Here is a 15,456-nt window from a genome sequence, read left to right on the forward strand (position 1 = left end):
GCCGCGCGGCAGCCGCGCCACGTGGGGGCTCCGGCGCTTGCGGGTGCCGGGCAAACAGAGTCGGACAAAGGCTGCGGGGAAACAATTGTTTTATTTCCAAGCCGATTACAAAGAGCAGAGATCAAAGGAACGTAAAAAATAGTCAAGTGCATCTTGCAAACCACCTGCGGGGCGGGAGCAGTAAGGCGGGCCAAGCCGCCAGAGCGCCGAAGGTCACTTGGCGGGAGCCGAGGGCTGCATGCTCGCTGCGAGGCGGCCCCAGCACCAGGCCTGTCCTGCCCTAGCTGTCCCAAGCGCCAGGCAGCTTCCTGCACCAACCCCTCCACGGGTACAGGGACACGGCCCCTCTACGGGCTTCCCCGCGCCGCGGCCTGGGCTACTGCAGCCTTAGGGAAGCAACCCCGCGTCCTCAGAAAGGAAGGAAGGGTCTAAGGGCACAGCAGGCCCCAGGGCGGTTAGAGGGGCAGGAGCAGCAGCACGGGACCGGGCCGTATGCAGGTCAGACACGAGACGGCAAGGAACGCACACGGGTCAGTCACGCTTGCTATGGTTTCTCCTGGTCCAAACGCAAGAGGGACGCGACGCAAAGGCAGCCTCGCCTCAGCTTAGCCAGCCAGCCAGCCAGGGACAGAAAGCTGAAACAGCCCCTGTGCAAGCCAAAGCAGGGGCCCGACGCTGGGAGCAGACACCTCCGCAACAGCCACGTGACTGGTACCCAGTGCCCTCACGCTGCAGCTCTTACAGGAGGAAGCAGCAGGCTACTTTGCACCGTGTAACTAGGAACAGCCTTCCCACAACCAGGCTCACAACTCCAGGCCACAGCACTCCGCCAGGCTCGCTTAGGAGCCCTTCTGGGAGACATGATCTCAAGAAATAAGGTAGATCTCAAACCGGATCCACAGCCACCGGCTAGAGACAAGTTCCAGAAAACCCACCCGTAGATCACAGCATATCGGTAGTCTCTAAAACAAGGAATGAAAGGGGCATGGCTGCCCTCCACACAAAGGTCAGAAAGACAAAGACGAGCGATGGAAAATCTGCAGGTCAGGAGGGCAAAACCCAGTGAGGTGTCTGCACAGCCCCCTGTGCCTGCCAGCACCCCAGGCTAGAGAACTGGCTCCTCAAGACAGATGGGAACCCTACTCGGGGTCTCCTCCCCTCTTGCACCCGCACCAGGCCAGAGCAGTGGCTCTGTGCAGCGGGGTGTACAGTTTCAGCACAGTGCTGCTGGCAGGTCCCTGCTCCCTCGGAGCCTGCACCTGCCCTCACTGCTCTATTTCTAGCCTCTCATGCTTGGCAAGTGGTTTCAGGCTCTTGCAACGTTGCATTATCTATGTGGTTTTCCAAACCAGATATGGGACCATCCCATCTGTTCAGCAGCTCACAGGGAACAGAAATGCCCCCCTGCACTCCTGGCTTTTATCTTCGCACTGCTCTCAGACTGATCACCCCGGGCCTGCATGCTCTGAAAGCCAGGGAAGCTGCAGCTGCATTCTTGCGCAGCCTCCTGGGCATGCCACCCCCTCAGCGTCACTGGGCTTCTGGGCAGGAGGCAGGATAACTCCCTCTCAAATCCAGCCAGCATGAGGAACAGAGCAGTGGGGCCTGCAAAGAGGCCCGCTCTGATCACCAAAACACAGGGAGGGAATAGAAGCATCTTGCAACCAACTGCAGCGCATCACCGACACCGAAAGCCCCCAGCCAAAGGGACCACCCTGCTTGGGAATGTGCTGGTCTCTCCTTCCCAGCACTAGCTCAGCCAGACACAGCCTCTCCCTACTATTAGGTGGGACGAGCTGTACTTGGGGAGGGAAGAGGGCCCTACTTAAACTACCATTCTGCTGCTTGCTTTGGTCACTAACCAAGGGATCAAGTCCACTTCAGCGCATGGCCTGACTTCCCATCCCCTGACCACAGCCCTCAGGTTCTATCGCAGCAGATTCCTCACTCACATCCTCACTATCTTGTTCCTGGGCACATCTGATAGCACCCCAAACTCTTCCATGCTGTACACCTCCTTTTCTAACACAGACAGCACGCGAGGGCCACTCCTAGCTGAGGGCTGACATCTGCCCCAGCACGAGTGACCTCCAGGCACTGAACAGGAGCACACGCTCTCCTTGCTAATTGGGAACAGGGTGGTGACCAGTGGGAGCCTCCAAACCCACCCCTGTCTGAACCCCAAGGGAGAAGCTTCTGCCAATTCCAGCACATCTCAGAAATGAGACAGGGAAGAGAGGCAGAAGAGAAGAGATTCAAGAAGCTAGAGCCGTCTCCATGTCCCAGCAGCTGGAAGCGCAGTTCCCTCACACCTCGCTATGAGCACAGCTGTCTACCTGCCTGCAGCAAAAGAGCAGACTTCTGGTGACCGACATGAACAGCAGCAAGGCAGGGGCTGTGGGCTCAGTTTAAATGGACCACTGCTTACGTTCCAACCTCCAGGGCTGTCACCTGGGGCAAGCCAGTGACATACAGTCTGTGCAGTGCTCGTCTCCCTACCCCATCAGCCATCACATAGCTGATCTAGGTAGAAGAGCAGTCACCTCGGACTCTCAAGCTGAAGGCACTAGCTGCCCCCAGGGGCAGGACACTAGACACGCCAGTAATCTTATCTGGGAGGATGAACCCTGTGCTCGCGGCCCAACGCTGGGGTCCGATCAGCAAACCGGCGCTTCCAAACAGCTGATTTACCGCATCAAAGAGTAAAACCGACCCAAGACACAAAACAGAGGAGGACATGGCATCCCCACAGGAGGGGTGGAGGGAGAAGAGAGGCCCAGAACAACCCGGTGACACTAACCTTTTGCAAGCCCCCCTCTCGTGGCTCTCACTCTCTTCCCCAAATAAAGACACGTTGTTCACCGGCATGTTGAAAAGACGTGCTCGTCATTCTTAATAAACAACTAGAGTAAGAATACATAAGAGAAACAGCGTGGTATCTTTATATGATACACAAGTGTATGTTACAAGAATTCCATCAGGCACGGGAGCCTCAAGGTTTAAGGCCTCAAGCTGGGCCAAAAAAAAAAAAAAAAAAAAAAAAAGAAATGCGTGGTAAAGTTTTTACTTTTAACATCTAAAAATGTCACTTAAAGGTTTGGATAGAAATTGTATTTTTAATAAATCATAATCGCAGTTCACTCTCCTCCTCGTCCTCCAGGGCAATGGCGACGCACCGTCCAAATGCGAGGTCAGAAGAGACACCTGCCTCTTCCCACAGCGGGGCAGGTCCAGCCCTCATTCACTCTGCTCGTGATCCGAGGAGACGCTGAGCCCCGGCCGTCCTGACCAAACCTATGGTTCACGTCCATTTTCCACATCATAGAAAAGCCAGTTGGCCGGCAGCTTTCCGCAGCTCCCTGCGCACAGGATTGGCCTCCACTGGTGCCACAGTTCAGCGTGTTCGGTAGGAGACACAAAGGGTAGGTTTTCCTTTTAGATTCTTTTAAAGAGAAGAAGCCTAAAAGGGCTTCATAACTACACCAATAAAAAACAAAATGTAGGCATCTCCTTTAGTGTGAAAGTCTGTACAATCCATCCTCGCCCCCCCCACCCCCGTCCAGCCGAGACGGATGCCTAGTGCATGGTGCTGGCGTTAGCCACCGCGATCGCTTCCTGAATCTCTCGTATCACCAGGATCCGGGTGAGCATCTGTTCCATCTGCTCCCTGCTGATGGGCTGGATGGAATACCAGATAGGGCTGTTGGGGGCTACCACCGGCTCCGGAGTCAGGTAGAACGTGTCATTCCGGCCTTTCACGCTCTGAGGGCTGTACAGGGAAAAGCAGAAACAGCCAGGCTAGCAGGGAACACTCGGGAAGCACCGCCCTACTTGCCTGGGCCTCTCGGGACCCGGAGCACAGACGGCAGCTGAAGAAAGGCTAGACTGGGCAGCCACAGAGCCTCACCCATGTTACCCAACTACTTCCCCATGTTGCTTGCGGCAGGCGGGGAGCTCCATCTGGATAGCTCAGCTCAGCCTTTCAGGTGGGCCAAGACTAACATGCGAGGGCCCCCCGACGTGGGAACGTGTTTGCTAGCACACGGCCAGGAGGGAAGTGGCAGGCCATAAGGGCCTGTTTTCCTTTGCAAGGTAGTCGTGCACAGACTGCTCTGCTTGCACCGCGGCAATGAGGAGCATGCACAAACCCAGCCACCAGGGGCACAGGAATTTAGTTCTCCTGATTTCGAAAGCCAACTCCTGTCTGAATTAGGAATTGCACCGAGAGACAGACAGCTCAGCAGAAGTAGAGGGTGCTTCCGGCAGGGCATCTGCGCTGTGCCAGCACTGTAAAACCCTCCAAGCCAGTGCACACATCAGGACTGAGCCCCTCTAAGAGCTGAGCAAAACCAGCAATTGTGATGAACGCAGGGTCAGAGGCACGTGCATCCCCTCATGCAACATAGCCATGTAGGTGACCTTGGTATGTCAGCAGAGGCCAGGCCAGGGGAAGACATCCTGCCCTGAAACAGCTTAAGGTGTAGCTTATATCTGCATTTGCACACAGTGGGCCAGCCCATGCACAGCACAGCCCAGAAGCGCTCACCATTTGAAGAGGTAGAAGTCATAGAGCTTTATCGGACACCTCAGAGGGTTCTCGGGATTCTCCGTCTGCTCTGCATACATGTCATCTGTAACTGCAACCCCCGTGCAGGCAGTAAGACCCAGTGCAGGGCCTGGCAGGGCCCCGGTTTTGCCACCGGATGTTTGCTACCCTTCCCCTGACAGGCAGGGCCACAAGGTACCGCTATCAGAAGGCCAAAAGAGCCAGGTGGCTGCCCCGCCCCACAGCATCGCAGACTTGCGAGCTGTGTGAGACCCCGCTTCATGCCCGAGGCCACTGGCTTTAGGCTCTACAGCCCACTCATCACTGTCCCCACCCAGCTGCAGCCCGAAAGGCAAGAGGCCTCGATGCCAATCCAGTGACTTTGTGAGGACAAGAGGCTGTATTCCCTCATCACCTCTGCATCTCTATTGGACTACTCCAAATAGGAGCTCAGACATTCCCAAACCACATCCGCCTCTCCCCTCCACACACACGCTACCTTTCTGGCCTGTCTGGTGTATCCCAAGTGCCTTCAGATACCGGATACTTGTGCTCTTATCCTTGGGGTTGGAAGGATTCTTCTTGGTCTGCCTTAAGACCTTGGAGAAGGCCAACTTCATATGTTGGTCTACGGTTTTCAAGAGGAAGTACCTGTGCAGCAGCGGGGGACACAGAACAGTGCACTGTGAGAGAAGGCAGGCACACTATACTTTCCTGGGTAAGAGGTTGGCTTTGGGGTCCCCCATCCAACCCACCCTCGTCCGGATTCCTCACCGCCTCCCAGCAGTCCTGGAAAAGATGCTGAAGGCTCCGCCTTGCAAACCAGCAGTCCCAAATACTTACTTGGTGTTGAAAAACATCAGCGTAGTGAGCAAAGTGGAAGGGGAATGGGCTCCCAGCTGCTTGCACTCCCACAGCATCTCCTCGGTCACGTGACTGGGGAGGACGTAACCTGCAGCGGTCAGAAGCCAGGATCAGCCCTGTGCAGTTACAGCAGGAACAAGAGAGGCGCTCCCAGGGAGGGGACCACCCCTGAGGGGTGTGGGGGCTGCTCAATGCCCCCGTTCCACCACCGGGACTGTGAGGAACCTTTAGGAATACACGAGGAGCAGACACAAGGAGGAAGGACTCCACCTGTGTACCACAGCCTCTGGCGCTGCAGTTTCCCACACCACCACCCAGAAACAGCAGGAACATGCACCTGAGCAACTTCGCAATTTATGTCCAAGTCCAGTGCAGATCCTCCCAATCCAACAGCACACAAGAGCCTACAAGCCGGCACAGCAGATTCAGCTCCTGCCCCCTGTGCAGCATAGCCAGTGCCTGGGGCTGAATGCATTGCTTGGACACCCGAGCAAGCCTTTGATTCCTCAGGCCTTTCCCTGCTCAGCTGTTCGGAAAGGAGGAGCAGCAGCATGGACGGCAGTGCGTACCGCGCAGCCATGGACTGGCCCAAAGAACAGAGCACGCAGGTCAGAGGCAGATGACAGACAAAAGGGGCCTGGAAACTGCCTCACCAAGCAAAACAAGTCAGAGAGCAGGCAGCCTCAAACACCTCTGCTTAGGCCAAAGCAGAACTGCAAGGGCGTGGGGATGGCCTAGTCTCTAGCGCAGCACTAGCAAAGCTAGTTCATGCATAACTTGCTCCTTTAGCTGTTGCCCAACCACTCTACTGTGAACGAAGAGTTTAGCGGCCACAGCCTACCAGCTGGACACTTTCAAGGCTCTGCCTTGCGCTCAGGAAGGCTGCAAAACCCACTGCACTTCAAAACCAAGAGAAGCTTCCAAGCATGATTCTGTCGTCACTGCTGGATGCTAGCTCCAGTCTCCCAGTAGAGGTGCCAAAGCAATATGCCACTGTAACTCAATGTCAGGGAGCTGAGCTTGGAAACAGCCGGTGTCAGCCTGTTTCTGGTGGGTAAGACGCTAGCCACTGAGGCAGCAAGAGTCCCTCTCCGATTCATAGGCCAGCATGTCTCAAGAGGCTCTTCCTAAAACAGGGCAACCTAAATGCTCTTACCCAGAGGAGTGACCCGGGGCTGCACATCCTTGAGAACTTCATGTAACCACTCGGTGAACCGTATGTAATAGAGATCTGAGAAGATGTCGTCCACTCGGCCGTTTTCAAAGAGATACTGCAAGAGACATTCACAAATGGTCCCAGGGAGTGGTGCTGAGCATGCCCCTCAGAAAGGACCTTACTGCGGGATGGCATAGGCTCCTGGCAGCCCCAAGGCTCAGGTGCTAGGCAGATAGACATACGGCCTGCTATAGACCTACCCTGCTGGAGAGGGATCCCCAGGCTCCCCCTGGAGTGTATAGAGATCCCTGTAGCAAGGTCAGCATGCCAGAAATCATCCCAATTACTGTTGTGTGAGTGGGTGTCACAAGGAAGACTTGCAAGCAAAGCATATGGCTTTCTACTAGGCTGCATTTATCTGGAATTTTACACTGAAATAACCTCTTTAAGGTAGGAAGATGCTTTTGCTTTATGAAGGTCCTTGTGTAGCATGCTTGGCCCAGCCAGTTGCAGGAAGCACCTCACAGGCGTTGTGCCTCACTGCTCCTGTAGCTCTGTCAGAAAACATACTACTGCTGCAAACTGTCACTGCTCCCTGCACCAATAGCAGCAGGCTTGTTTTTAAGGTCCAGTTAGGCCACATGTGAACCAGTGACTTAAGCAAGTCCAAAGCTAAACCCTGAGCTTTAGATTTTGTTTGAAAAACTTGACATGTAATTTTCACCACATTATTCATTTACAATTATTACTATTCCCCCCAACCCCCTCACTAGGATTTAAAAAAGGACACTAGTTATGGAAGCCTTCGATCATAAAAAGAACTTAAATAGCAGGTGTGGAAAACCACCCAGAAGCATCTGCCCGAGTTTTCTGAGACATTTCAGTCTATGACATCTAAACCTGGGGAGTGTGATATTCAAGGCAGCGGCCCATTTCCTTGGTCTGACGCAGAGCCGCCTGCGCACAAGCACTGACCAGTGCGCACAGTTCCGCTGTGCACAGGATGTGCAGCGAGACACCCCCTACCTTCTGAATGCACAGGAAGATGTAGTAAAGCACGTCTGGGTCGTAGGGCTCGCCATCTCCGTTGCGAGCCTCTCGTGTCATTAAGCAGAGCCCATAATTTAGCTCAGCCACAGCCGAGGAGATCAGATCTTCCTGGAATCTCAGCAGCTGGCGCCCTGCAGGCAAAGCACAGCAACGACAGCGTCAAAGATACCCCACAGCACGATCTGCCATCCTCCCAACTGGCCCATCTCCCCTTCCTGGCACAGCCCCAGCATCGCAGGCTCTCCAGCACATGCATTAGTTGAGGTGATGGATGCTTTAAGCACTTGTACATCTGCTCAGAGGGAAACGGGGGACGGAGGAAACTGACATCAGCTCCTGCTCCAGGATCTGCAGTGAGGCCTTGGGCAGCAGTGAGAGCAACTCCAGAACAGCACTTGCTAACCCTTTAGCACTCAATCAGAACATGAGGCTATTGTGTTCCAGTAACTGGCACCCATCTACCACAGCCCTACACAGCCTCTTCGAGCTCACTGAGCTAGTTCAGGCTAGCTGGCTCAGGCTGGAATTCAGATAATCCTTGGAATGTTCCAGGATGCAACTGCCAAAGAATATAAATCATTATTAACAAGTGTAGCTTGAGATCTCAAACTGCCTTCACCTTCAAGGAGGCAAGAAGGGAATTTTTCAAACAGGAGGAGGGAACACTGTGGGTGGTTACACTGAACTGGAAAACAGCCCTTAAAAAAAAACCCCGAAAAACAAAAAAACAAACAAAATCTCAGGGGAGTTGAAAAGACTAAGGCAAGATCAGGAGAGTCAGAGAGCTACAAGGGTTTCAACCCCATTAGCTCTTTTCACCTGCTACAAATCTCCCCATAGATAATGCTCTAGTGGTGAAAGAAAGATGAGACTGATGTGTGTGAGGCCATGACACTTACTGCCGATGGGAGCTAGCCTGTTCTGGGCCTCCTTCTCCAGCTCTGCATTCTTGGTCTGTGCCCAGTTCTTCCACACTTCCAGCCCTTCTTCTGGTTTCAGAGAGTTTGGAAGCAGGAGTTCAGGTGAAGGCTGAGGCTGTGGCTGTGGCTCCACTTCTGCTACCTGAACAGTTTGAGCCTGTGAAAGACAGTCACTGCAGTCACAATTCCTCCAAGACACTTACTACCAAGCCAGAAAAAAAACGTACGGCTGTTCTATTTGCTTGCTTGTTGGTGCTGAACACTGGAGCAAAGACATTTTTTATCTTTGCAAGTCATGTAGGACCACGTCCTCTCCCGCTGCTGCGGCCACCATACACGCGAGCCTGCACAGAGCACAACTCTGCTGTCACATCTGTTCTGGTGTCGTGATCACGCAAGCTCACTCCCCTGGCCTCAAGAACACCTGCACTGCCACTCCAAGCAGGGGCTCTAGAAACTGGTTGGTCCATCTGCGCAACCTGACATTCTAGGCATGTGTTTTAAGCCAGTCTTATAAACTTGCAGCCCAGGTTTGCAATTCATCTGTACAGCCATTCCTAAAGGAAAAACAAGCTAGCCAATGCAAATGTGACGAGGTGAACATTTGGGTGCACTGGTGCTCCAGCTGGGACTCAAACCCAGAGGATCTTGCCTCTCCACTCAGGGTCAGACTGATTGCTGTATTTGGGGTCAGGAAGGAATTCTCCCCCGTGGGCAGACTAATATGGACTGGAGTGGGGGGGGGGCTTGCCTTCCTCTATAGTGGGATCTCTCACATATATTTAACCACCTTAAAACACTGGGTGCCATTGTTCCCTGCTTTGCTGGTGGCAGGACCAGGTGCTCTTGGTGTCTTTGTGGCCGTGCGACAGGGTTGACTGTGTAGCTTTAGCAATAGGTTAGACAAGGGTTTACAAGAGCTGGTTTGGACAGGGATGATCCTGCCTCAGGCAGGGAACTGGCCTACAGAGATCTCCTATGGCCCTACTCCCCCATGGTTCTGTTGTCTTTGTCAGGGTAAAGCCCTCCAACCCTTCCCCCTGCTGGCTTTGGTGACTGATGGGACATGGAAATGATTCGTTTCTGGGCTTGGGTCCCATGGCTCGCGGGACAGTGGGACTACAACTGCCTTGGCCAGGCGTCAGGCACACAGAGAGGAAGGTGCCCTCTGCTGGGCGAGAGTGGCAGAGCAGAGACAGCTCTGGAGAGATGCCTGGGAGCAAGCCCCAGTCCCGTCATCCACTTCAACTGTGCTCCAGGGTGTGGCACTTATGCCAACACACACAGTGTGAAAGGGCCAGGTGCCTGCGGCAGCAGAGTAGCCCCAAGACACGCCACCAAGGCCGACCCTCTCCTAGGGAGCACTGCTCACACTGGACCCCTGAAGGACTGAATCCATCACAACCACCCCAGGTCTATCACCTCACGTGAGCAGCACAAATAGTACCCAGCACCTGGGCTCAGCTCAGAGATGACCTGAGCAGGGTGTGGAACCTGGGGCAAATCATCGGGGCCCACCCCTGGATGTGAGGAAGCCAGCAGCAGATTTGGCAGTGGGGATGGGGGTGCTGAGTGGCCGGATGCGAAGCTGGTTGCGGCAGCATGGAGTCACCATGGCCGCTCCGCTCAGCTCTGCAGGGCCCCCAAAGCGCTGGGCCTGGGGCAGGTGCCCTGATCCACCATCCCCCCGGACGGCCCTGTGGGTACTACTATCCTGCTGACAGCCTTCTCCCTTGTCAGGCAAGGGCAGGATGCCCAAACTGTCCAGCATCACAGCTGTATAGGAAAAGGGACAGGAGGAACAGTGACACCCTTCAACCCTTATCCAAGCCTTTATGAAGGTCCCTTCCTAAAGGGAGGGAGAACCTGACAGTGTCCACCACTAGAAGCCATCAGCTACTGAGCACCAGGCTCAGAGCAGCATGCCACCAATGAGCCACTTCTTCCGTGCAATGGCAGCTGCCTTCGTGACACTGACAGAGGGCAGGTCAGTCTCGCTCGCACAGGCTGGCTCACTGCACTGCTCCCCTTGACCTATTCAGGGACTCGCTGCCATGTTCTGGGTGCAGCCTCTGACAGGCCACAGCACCTTCCTCTTCCCACTGGACCTCTGAGCCCCACAGCTTGGTCACCTCAAGGTGCAGCCACTCTGTCCAAGTGTGGTGACCTCTCTGCATCAGCCTCTGCCCAGGGGGGCTTGAGCTACACAGAAAGAGAGGTACTTCTCTGCCCTCCTCTTCCTCCTGTGCAAAACTGAAGGCTACAAAATTAAACACAAACTAGATGCTGAGGCGATGAAGGACTGTAACTCATCTCACTTTTCCTGAGAGGTACTGAGAACAGGAGCCCTAGCCATCACAAGGCCCTCCTGTACTTGCAGTCCTGCTGAGGAAGAGACAAGGGGACCGACCTGTGCACAGAATGTGCAAGCCTGGAGGGGAGTTTGTGCTACAAGCATTTTACAACTTGCTCAGTAAAGTGCGTGTCCTTGCTGGTGTTACACCTGCAGCCTTTCAGGATACTGGTGCTGAACACTGGAGTGGCCCACAGCGCTCCCACGCAGTAAGAAAGCCAAAGTGCCGAAGCCCTGCTATAATCGTGCGCAATCTCAGACAGACCGACTATGCCACGGCCAGCTCTCCTGCAGCAGCTGCCAGGAGCTGTCTGCACAGCGGCACCTGCAGGGCTCCATAGCAAGGTGCTCCCTTCACTGACAGTACTCCGTTGTTATCCTCAGGGCACTGGGACAAACCTAAGTCACTGCACAGCTGCTGTCTCAAGAAAGACACGACCTAAGGGTGAAGCAATGCCAGACTTGTGCAGGCTAAACCTGCTCCTTTAGCCTGTCCAATGCTGTGCCTGTGCTCCCCATGGAGAGAAAAAACATCCACTGCCACTCAGCCTGGCAGGAGGAGACTGCTGGCTTGCTTCCCACGATTACCTCACAGCCGCTCTCTGCTAGGCCTAGGGCAGACAAACAGGCTGGAGTCAATGCAGCAAATGATTGCCTTGCTAGGATTCCACCCTCCTGGCACACAATGCACCTTGCCTAGGCAGCAGTGGCAAGGGGGACGCTGAGGCCAGGCACCAGGGCAGAACGACACAGCCACTGTGGGGAGCAAAGCAGGTCGCTGGAAGGCACAAAGCAGGTTTCTGGAAGACCCAAGGAGCTCACTCCACACCACAGCAAGCCCCTCAGCACTCCCACAGCAGCACACTGCCTGAGGGAGGCTGGCAAGGCAGGACTTGTGCCCTTCCTCAGGAAGGACCCTACAGGACAAGGCTGTCCAAACAACATCACAGGTCACACGCAGCCTGCAAGAGGTTAATCTGCAGACCATGGGCTCCCACCCACTCCAGCGGGTTCTCCTGGCTCCCTCTTCCTCCTCCAGCTTCTATTTTCTGCCCCCCCGTTCTAGTGGGTGGTGAGGCGTTGCACAGCCTGCAGCCAGGGAGCTAAGGGGGAGGGGATGTGGCTCACTAGTGCAGCCCCCACTGGTGCAGCCTACGGGGTTTGCAGACTCTGAAGCTGGACAGCCCTGCTACACGATAGCTACAGTGGATCCAGGGACAATCCAACAAGGCCAGGGCTTAGGCAGAGCAGTCTCATCCCTCTGCCCGAAACTAATGGGCTGCCCTCCAGCCCTTCTAGTCTAAACATGGCTGATGAACCACTGGGCAGAGGCAGCAACCACATTCCCATGAAGCCCAGTGGGGCCAGCATCATCTTAGGAAGCTGGCAGGCTGCCCAGCTGATGCCTTGGCCCTGTACAAAAGGAAGCTGCACCTGCCATCCCTTGGCCCTGTGGGGCCAGGAGTGACCCTCTGCTTTTCTAATTACCCTCCTCTGTTATAGAGTACCCCCTGTTTGATCTAACATTTATGTTGTTTGGCTAGGGCCATTTTCACATAATAGTTGGGTAAGGCTATGACAAGAGCAATTACTTTTCATCGTCTCATCTCAGTACCAAGACAGTAATGCACACATGGACAAGTGAAGGGGACACCGGGATGGTGGAATCCTAGCAAGGCAGTCATTTGCTGCATTCCACAGGATTTGAGAGGTTTTTCTTGGTTTTCTTGGGTCTTGATTCCGCGCCCCCCACCAAAGAAAGGTCACATTTAGACATGTAAAGGGTTTTGGCCACCAACTCCAACTATGGCCTTTAATACAGCAATGCATTTGGCCATGATATACACCACACTGCTAAAAAGATGCTGTTCAGTTTCCAGGGTTCACTTCTGTGACATCTCATCTTTCCCAGCCCACATTTACTGGAAATGGGGCCTACTGTACATAGCAGTGAGGCTTGTTCCAGTCAATCAGCTGTCAAACCCTCAGCTCTGAAGCACTTTTAACCTGCCAAGCATCTAGCAGTGCTCCCAGAGCCAAGTGATTCACAGTGACTTGCAAGGCAGCTAATGTCTGCTGCATTTCAGGACTTCCCTGCTGGAGGGCTGTAGCCTGCCAGTGCAGCCCTTACAACCATCCAGTGCACTAACTAAGGACAGAAGTGGTCTCAGGACTCAGAGCTCCTGCTATTTAACACAGCAGCTCTGAGCTGGCGCCTCATGCCACTACAAAGGCGAGCCCAACAGATCCACCCCCATCACTTGGGACCTGGTCCAAACTGACAGGTATGTGACGTACATGGAAGAACCAATGCAGGCTGCCATGCCCAGATTATTGGGCTGCAAAAACATGGGTATCCTGTGCTGCCAAGGATGCCTTCTGACAGATGGCACTGCCCCCTCCTCACCACGTCCATGTCCTTAAATCATAGGATCACAAAATCATAAGTCAAGGGCAGACATGCAGAGGCGGTCACACTTACCGAACAAGTTACTTGCAACTGCTGCTGCTGCTGCCCCTGCTCCTGGGGTGTGGGTTGCTGCTGCTGCTGCTGCGGGTCCCATATGTGCACTGTCTGCGCCGTGTTCTGGTATGTCCCTGCCACAGCCTGCACGGCCACGGGAATGTGGATGTTGCCATTCATGAACTGTGCTGGGAAGAGCGAATTGGCAAGTGTCTGCACCACTTCCTCGTGTGAGTTCTTCACAACAGATGTGCTCCCCACCATCTTCTCTTTGTCGTCCTCCAGCTTCACAGCAGCCAGCGTTGTTGGCGAGCCACTGACATGGACGGCGTTGTAGGCCTCCTGGGGGATGGCAATGTGGGTTATGTTTTGCTGCTGGAGGTCTCCGCGTGGCTGAGCAGAGTAAACAGGGATGGTCCAAGTCTCTCCAGTGGGGCTAGTAATGGTCCCAGTGGCACTGTAGAGGTGGGCACTGTCCACTGTTAACAAATCTGGCCTCAAAGACACGTAGCTCTGCTGCTGGCCCTGGGGAATGGCCAGCACTGTGGCAACAGGCTGCCCCGAAATTGCATATGATACCGTAATCGGCATATCCACTTTGCGCTTCTTCACGGGCTGCAAGACGCTGGCGGTGCTGATGCGGCGCTCTCCCTCCCGTGGGGAGCCCTGCTGGGAGGGTGGAGGTGACAGCGCCCCCACAGTCTGGATCTGGATCTGTTGGCCTCCTGCAATAGCTTGTCCTGCCACCAGCTGGGCCTGGATCTGCTGGTGCTGTATGTGCTCCTCCTGGATCTCAGCAGCCTGGATCTGCTGGGCCGTCTGCACATGCTGCACCTGGATTTGAGCCGCCTGCAGCTGCGAGGGGCTTGGGCTCTGTAGAGCCTGACTCTGGATGGTCTGTGATGCCTGCTGCTGAGCCTGGCCCTGGATCTGCACCTGCACCTGGATTGGCTGCTCAGAGGCCTGGTGAACGGTGAGCTGGGGTGAGAGCTGCTGGGCGGAGACCTGCTGTGGCGACTGCTGGACCTGGACTTGCACCTGTAACAGCAAAGCAGCAGTCAGTGCAAACCAGAACTCCCGCGCCAGGAACTTGCTGTGGCTGCCGTGCTGTTCCAGACTGCGGGGGGGGCTCTTTCACACACAAATGCCAGGCGGCACTGTTGGAAAGAGAATGCCAGACCACATGCATCTGAGACCCCAGCCTGGCTGGCAGAAGGAAGCACCTACTCAGCATTACAGAGCAGTGTCCATCCCCCCCGTCGGTGCAGAGGCACAGGCTGCACACAAGCTGCATCACTTCCCCAATAAGTGCAGCCTTTAAAAACAGACTGCAGAAGAACATCCTGCAAAACAATTCACACCGATAGGATATGCAGCACTGGAGGCCCAGCCCCTCTCATCACAAATTAAAGGGCATCTCTGGTATAACTGTATGAATCGTAATTTTGCTGTTAAAATTTTAATACCTGCCTTACTGTCAAAGCCCCAAGCTGCCATGCTTTTCCATTCATAGTGCACTGCAAGAACAAGGCAACAGGCTCCTTTCTCCAAGGGCCTGAGCCCCAGAAGTGACTGTAAGGTCCCTTGACATATGGTGTGCACTAGGAACACAGGGTAAATCTCCTGGAGAGGAACAAAGCGTTAGGCTACAGACCTGAGGGCTCCTTACCCAGCCTTGGAACTAACAGCAGCACTAAGTGGGTGGGTAGGTGTCATGCATGTGCTGCAGGTTAAGGAGGCACCATTATGTCAAAGGTTTCTTTAAACTTTTAAGTCACCATCACAACAGGCCATCAGAAGTGGAGGCATCCCTGAGTCTGGTCAGCTTTGTACTGTCTGGACAATAGACGGCTCTTCCAAGTCCCGTATGTTTACCCAACAACAGAGAGCATAGATTCAAAACACCACAACGAAGATCTACACCCAACAGGCAGCCCAGTCTCTTTCTCCCAAGGTTAGGATGCCACTCAAAGATACATCTCTGCATTAAGATACCTACTCCTTATTGAGAACAGCTTCTCACAGATGCTGACAAGCTGCCAGGAATCAGAAGAGCCCAGAGGTCAGGGACTGGAGAAAGCAAACTCCTCTTTTTCTTGTTTC

General features: G+C 54.4%; 1 protein-coding gene across 1 annotated transcript in view; it reads right to left on the reverse strand.

Moving 5' to 3' along the window:
• Positions 1–55: 55 nt before the first annotated feature.
• Positions 56–15,456, reverse strand: part of QRICH1 (glutamine rich 1) — a 26,920-nt gene continuing 11,519 nt past the window's right edge. The window contains exons 4-11 of the mRNA XM_025192968.1: positions 13,372–14,391; positions 8,516–8,693; positions 7,593–7,747; positions 6,567–6,681; positions 5,390–5,498; positions 5,046–5,197; positions 4,547–4,637; positions 56–3,769 (exon numbers count right to left, since the gene is read on the reverse strand). Coding sequence (XP_025048753.1) covers positions 3,577–3,769; positions 4,547–4,637; positions 5,046–5,197; positions 5,390–5,498; positions 6,567–6,681; positions 7,593–7,747; positions 8,516–8,693; positions 13,372–14,391 — 2,013 coding nt within the window. The 3' untranslated portion in view covers positions 56–3,576. The remainder of the gene's footprint in view (positions 3,770–4,546; positions 4,638–5,045; positions 5,198–5,389; positions 5,499–6,566; positions 6,682–7,592; positions 7,748–8,515; positions 8,694–13,371; positions 14,392–15,456) is intronic.

Source organism: Alligator sinensis, unplaced genomic scaffold, assembly GCF_000455745.1.
Source record: "Alligator sinensis unplaced genomic scaffold, ASM45574v1 scaffold469_2, whole genome shotgun sequence".
NCBI lineage: Eukaryota > Metazoa > Chordata > Crocodylia > Alligatoridae > Alligator > Alligator sinensis.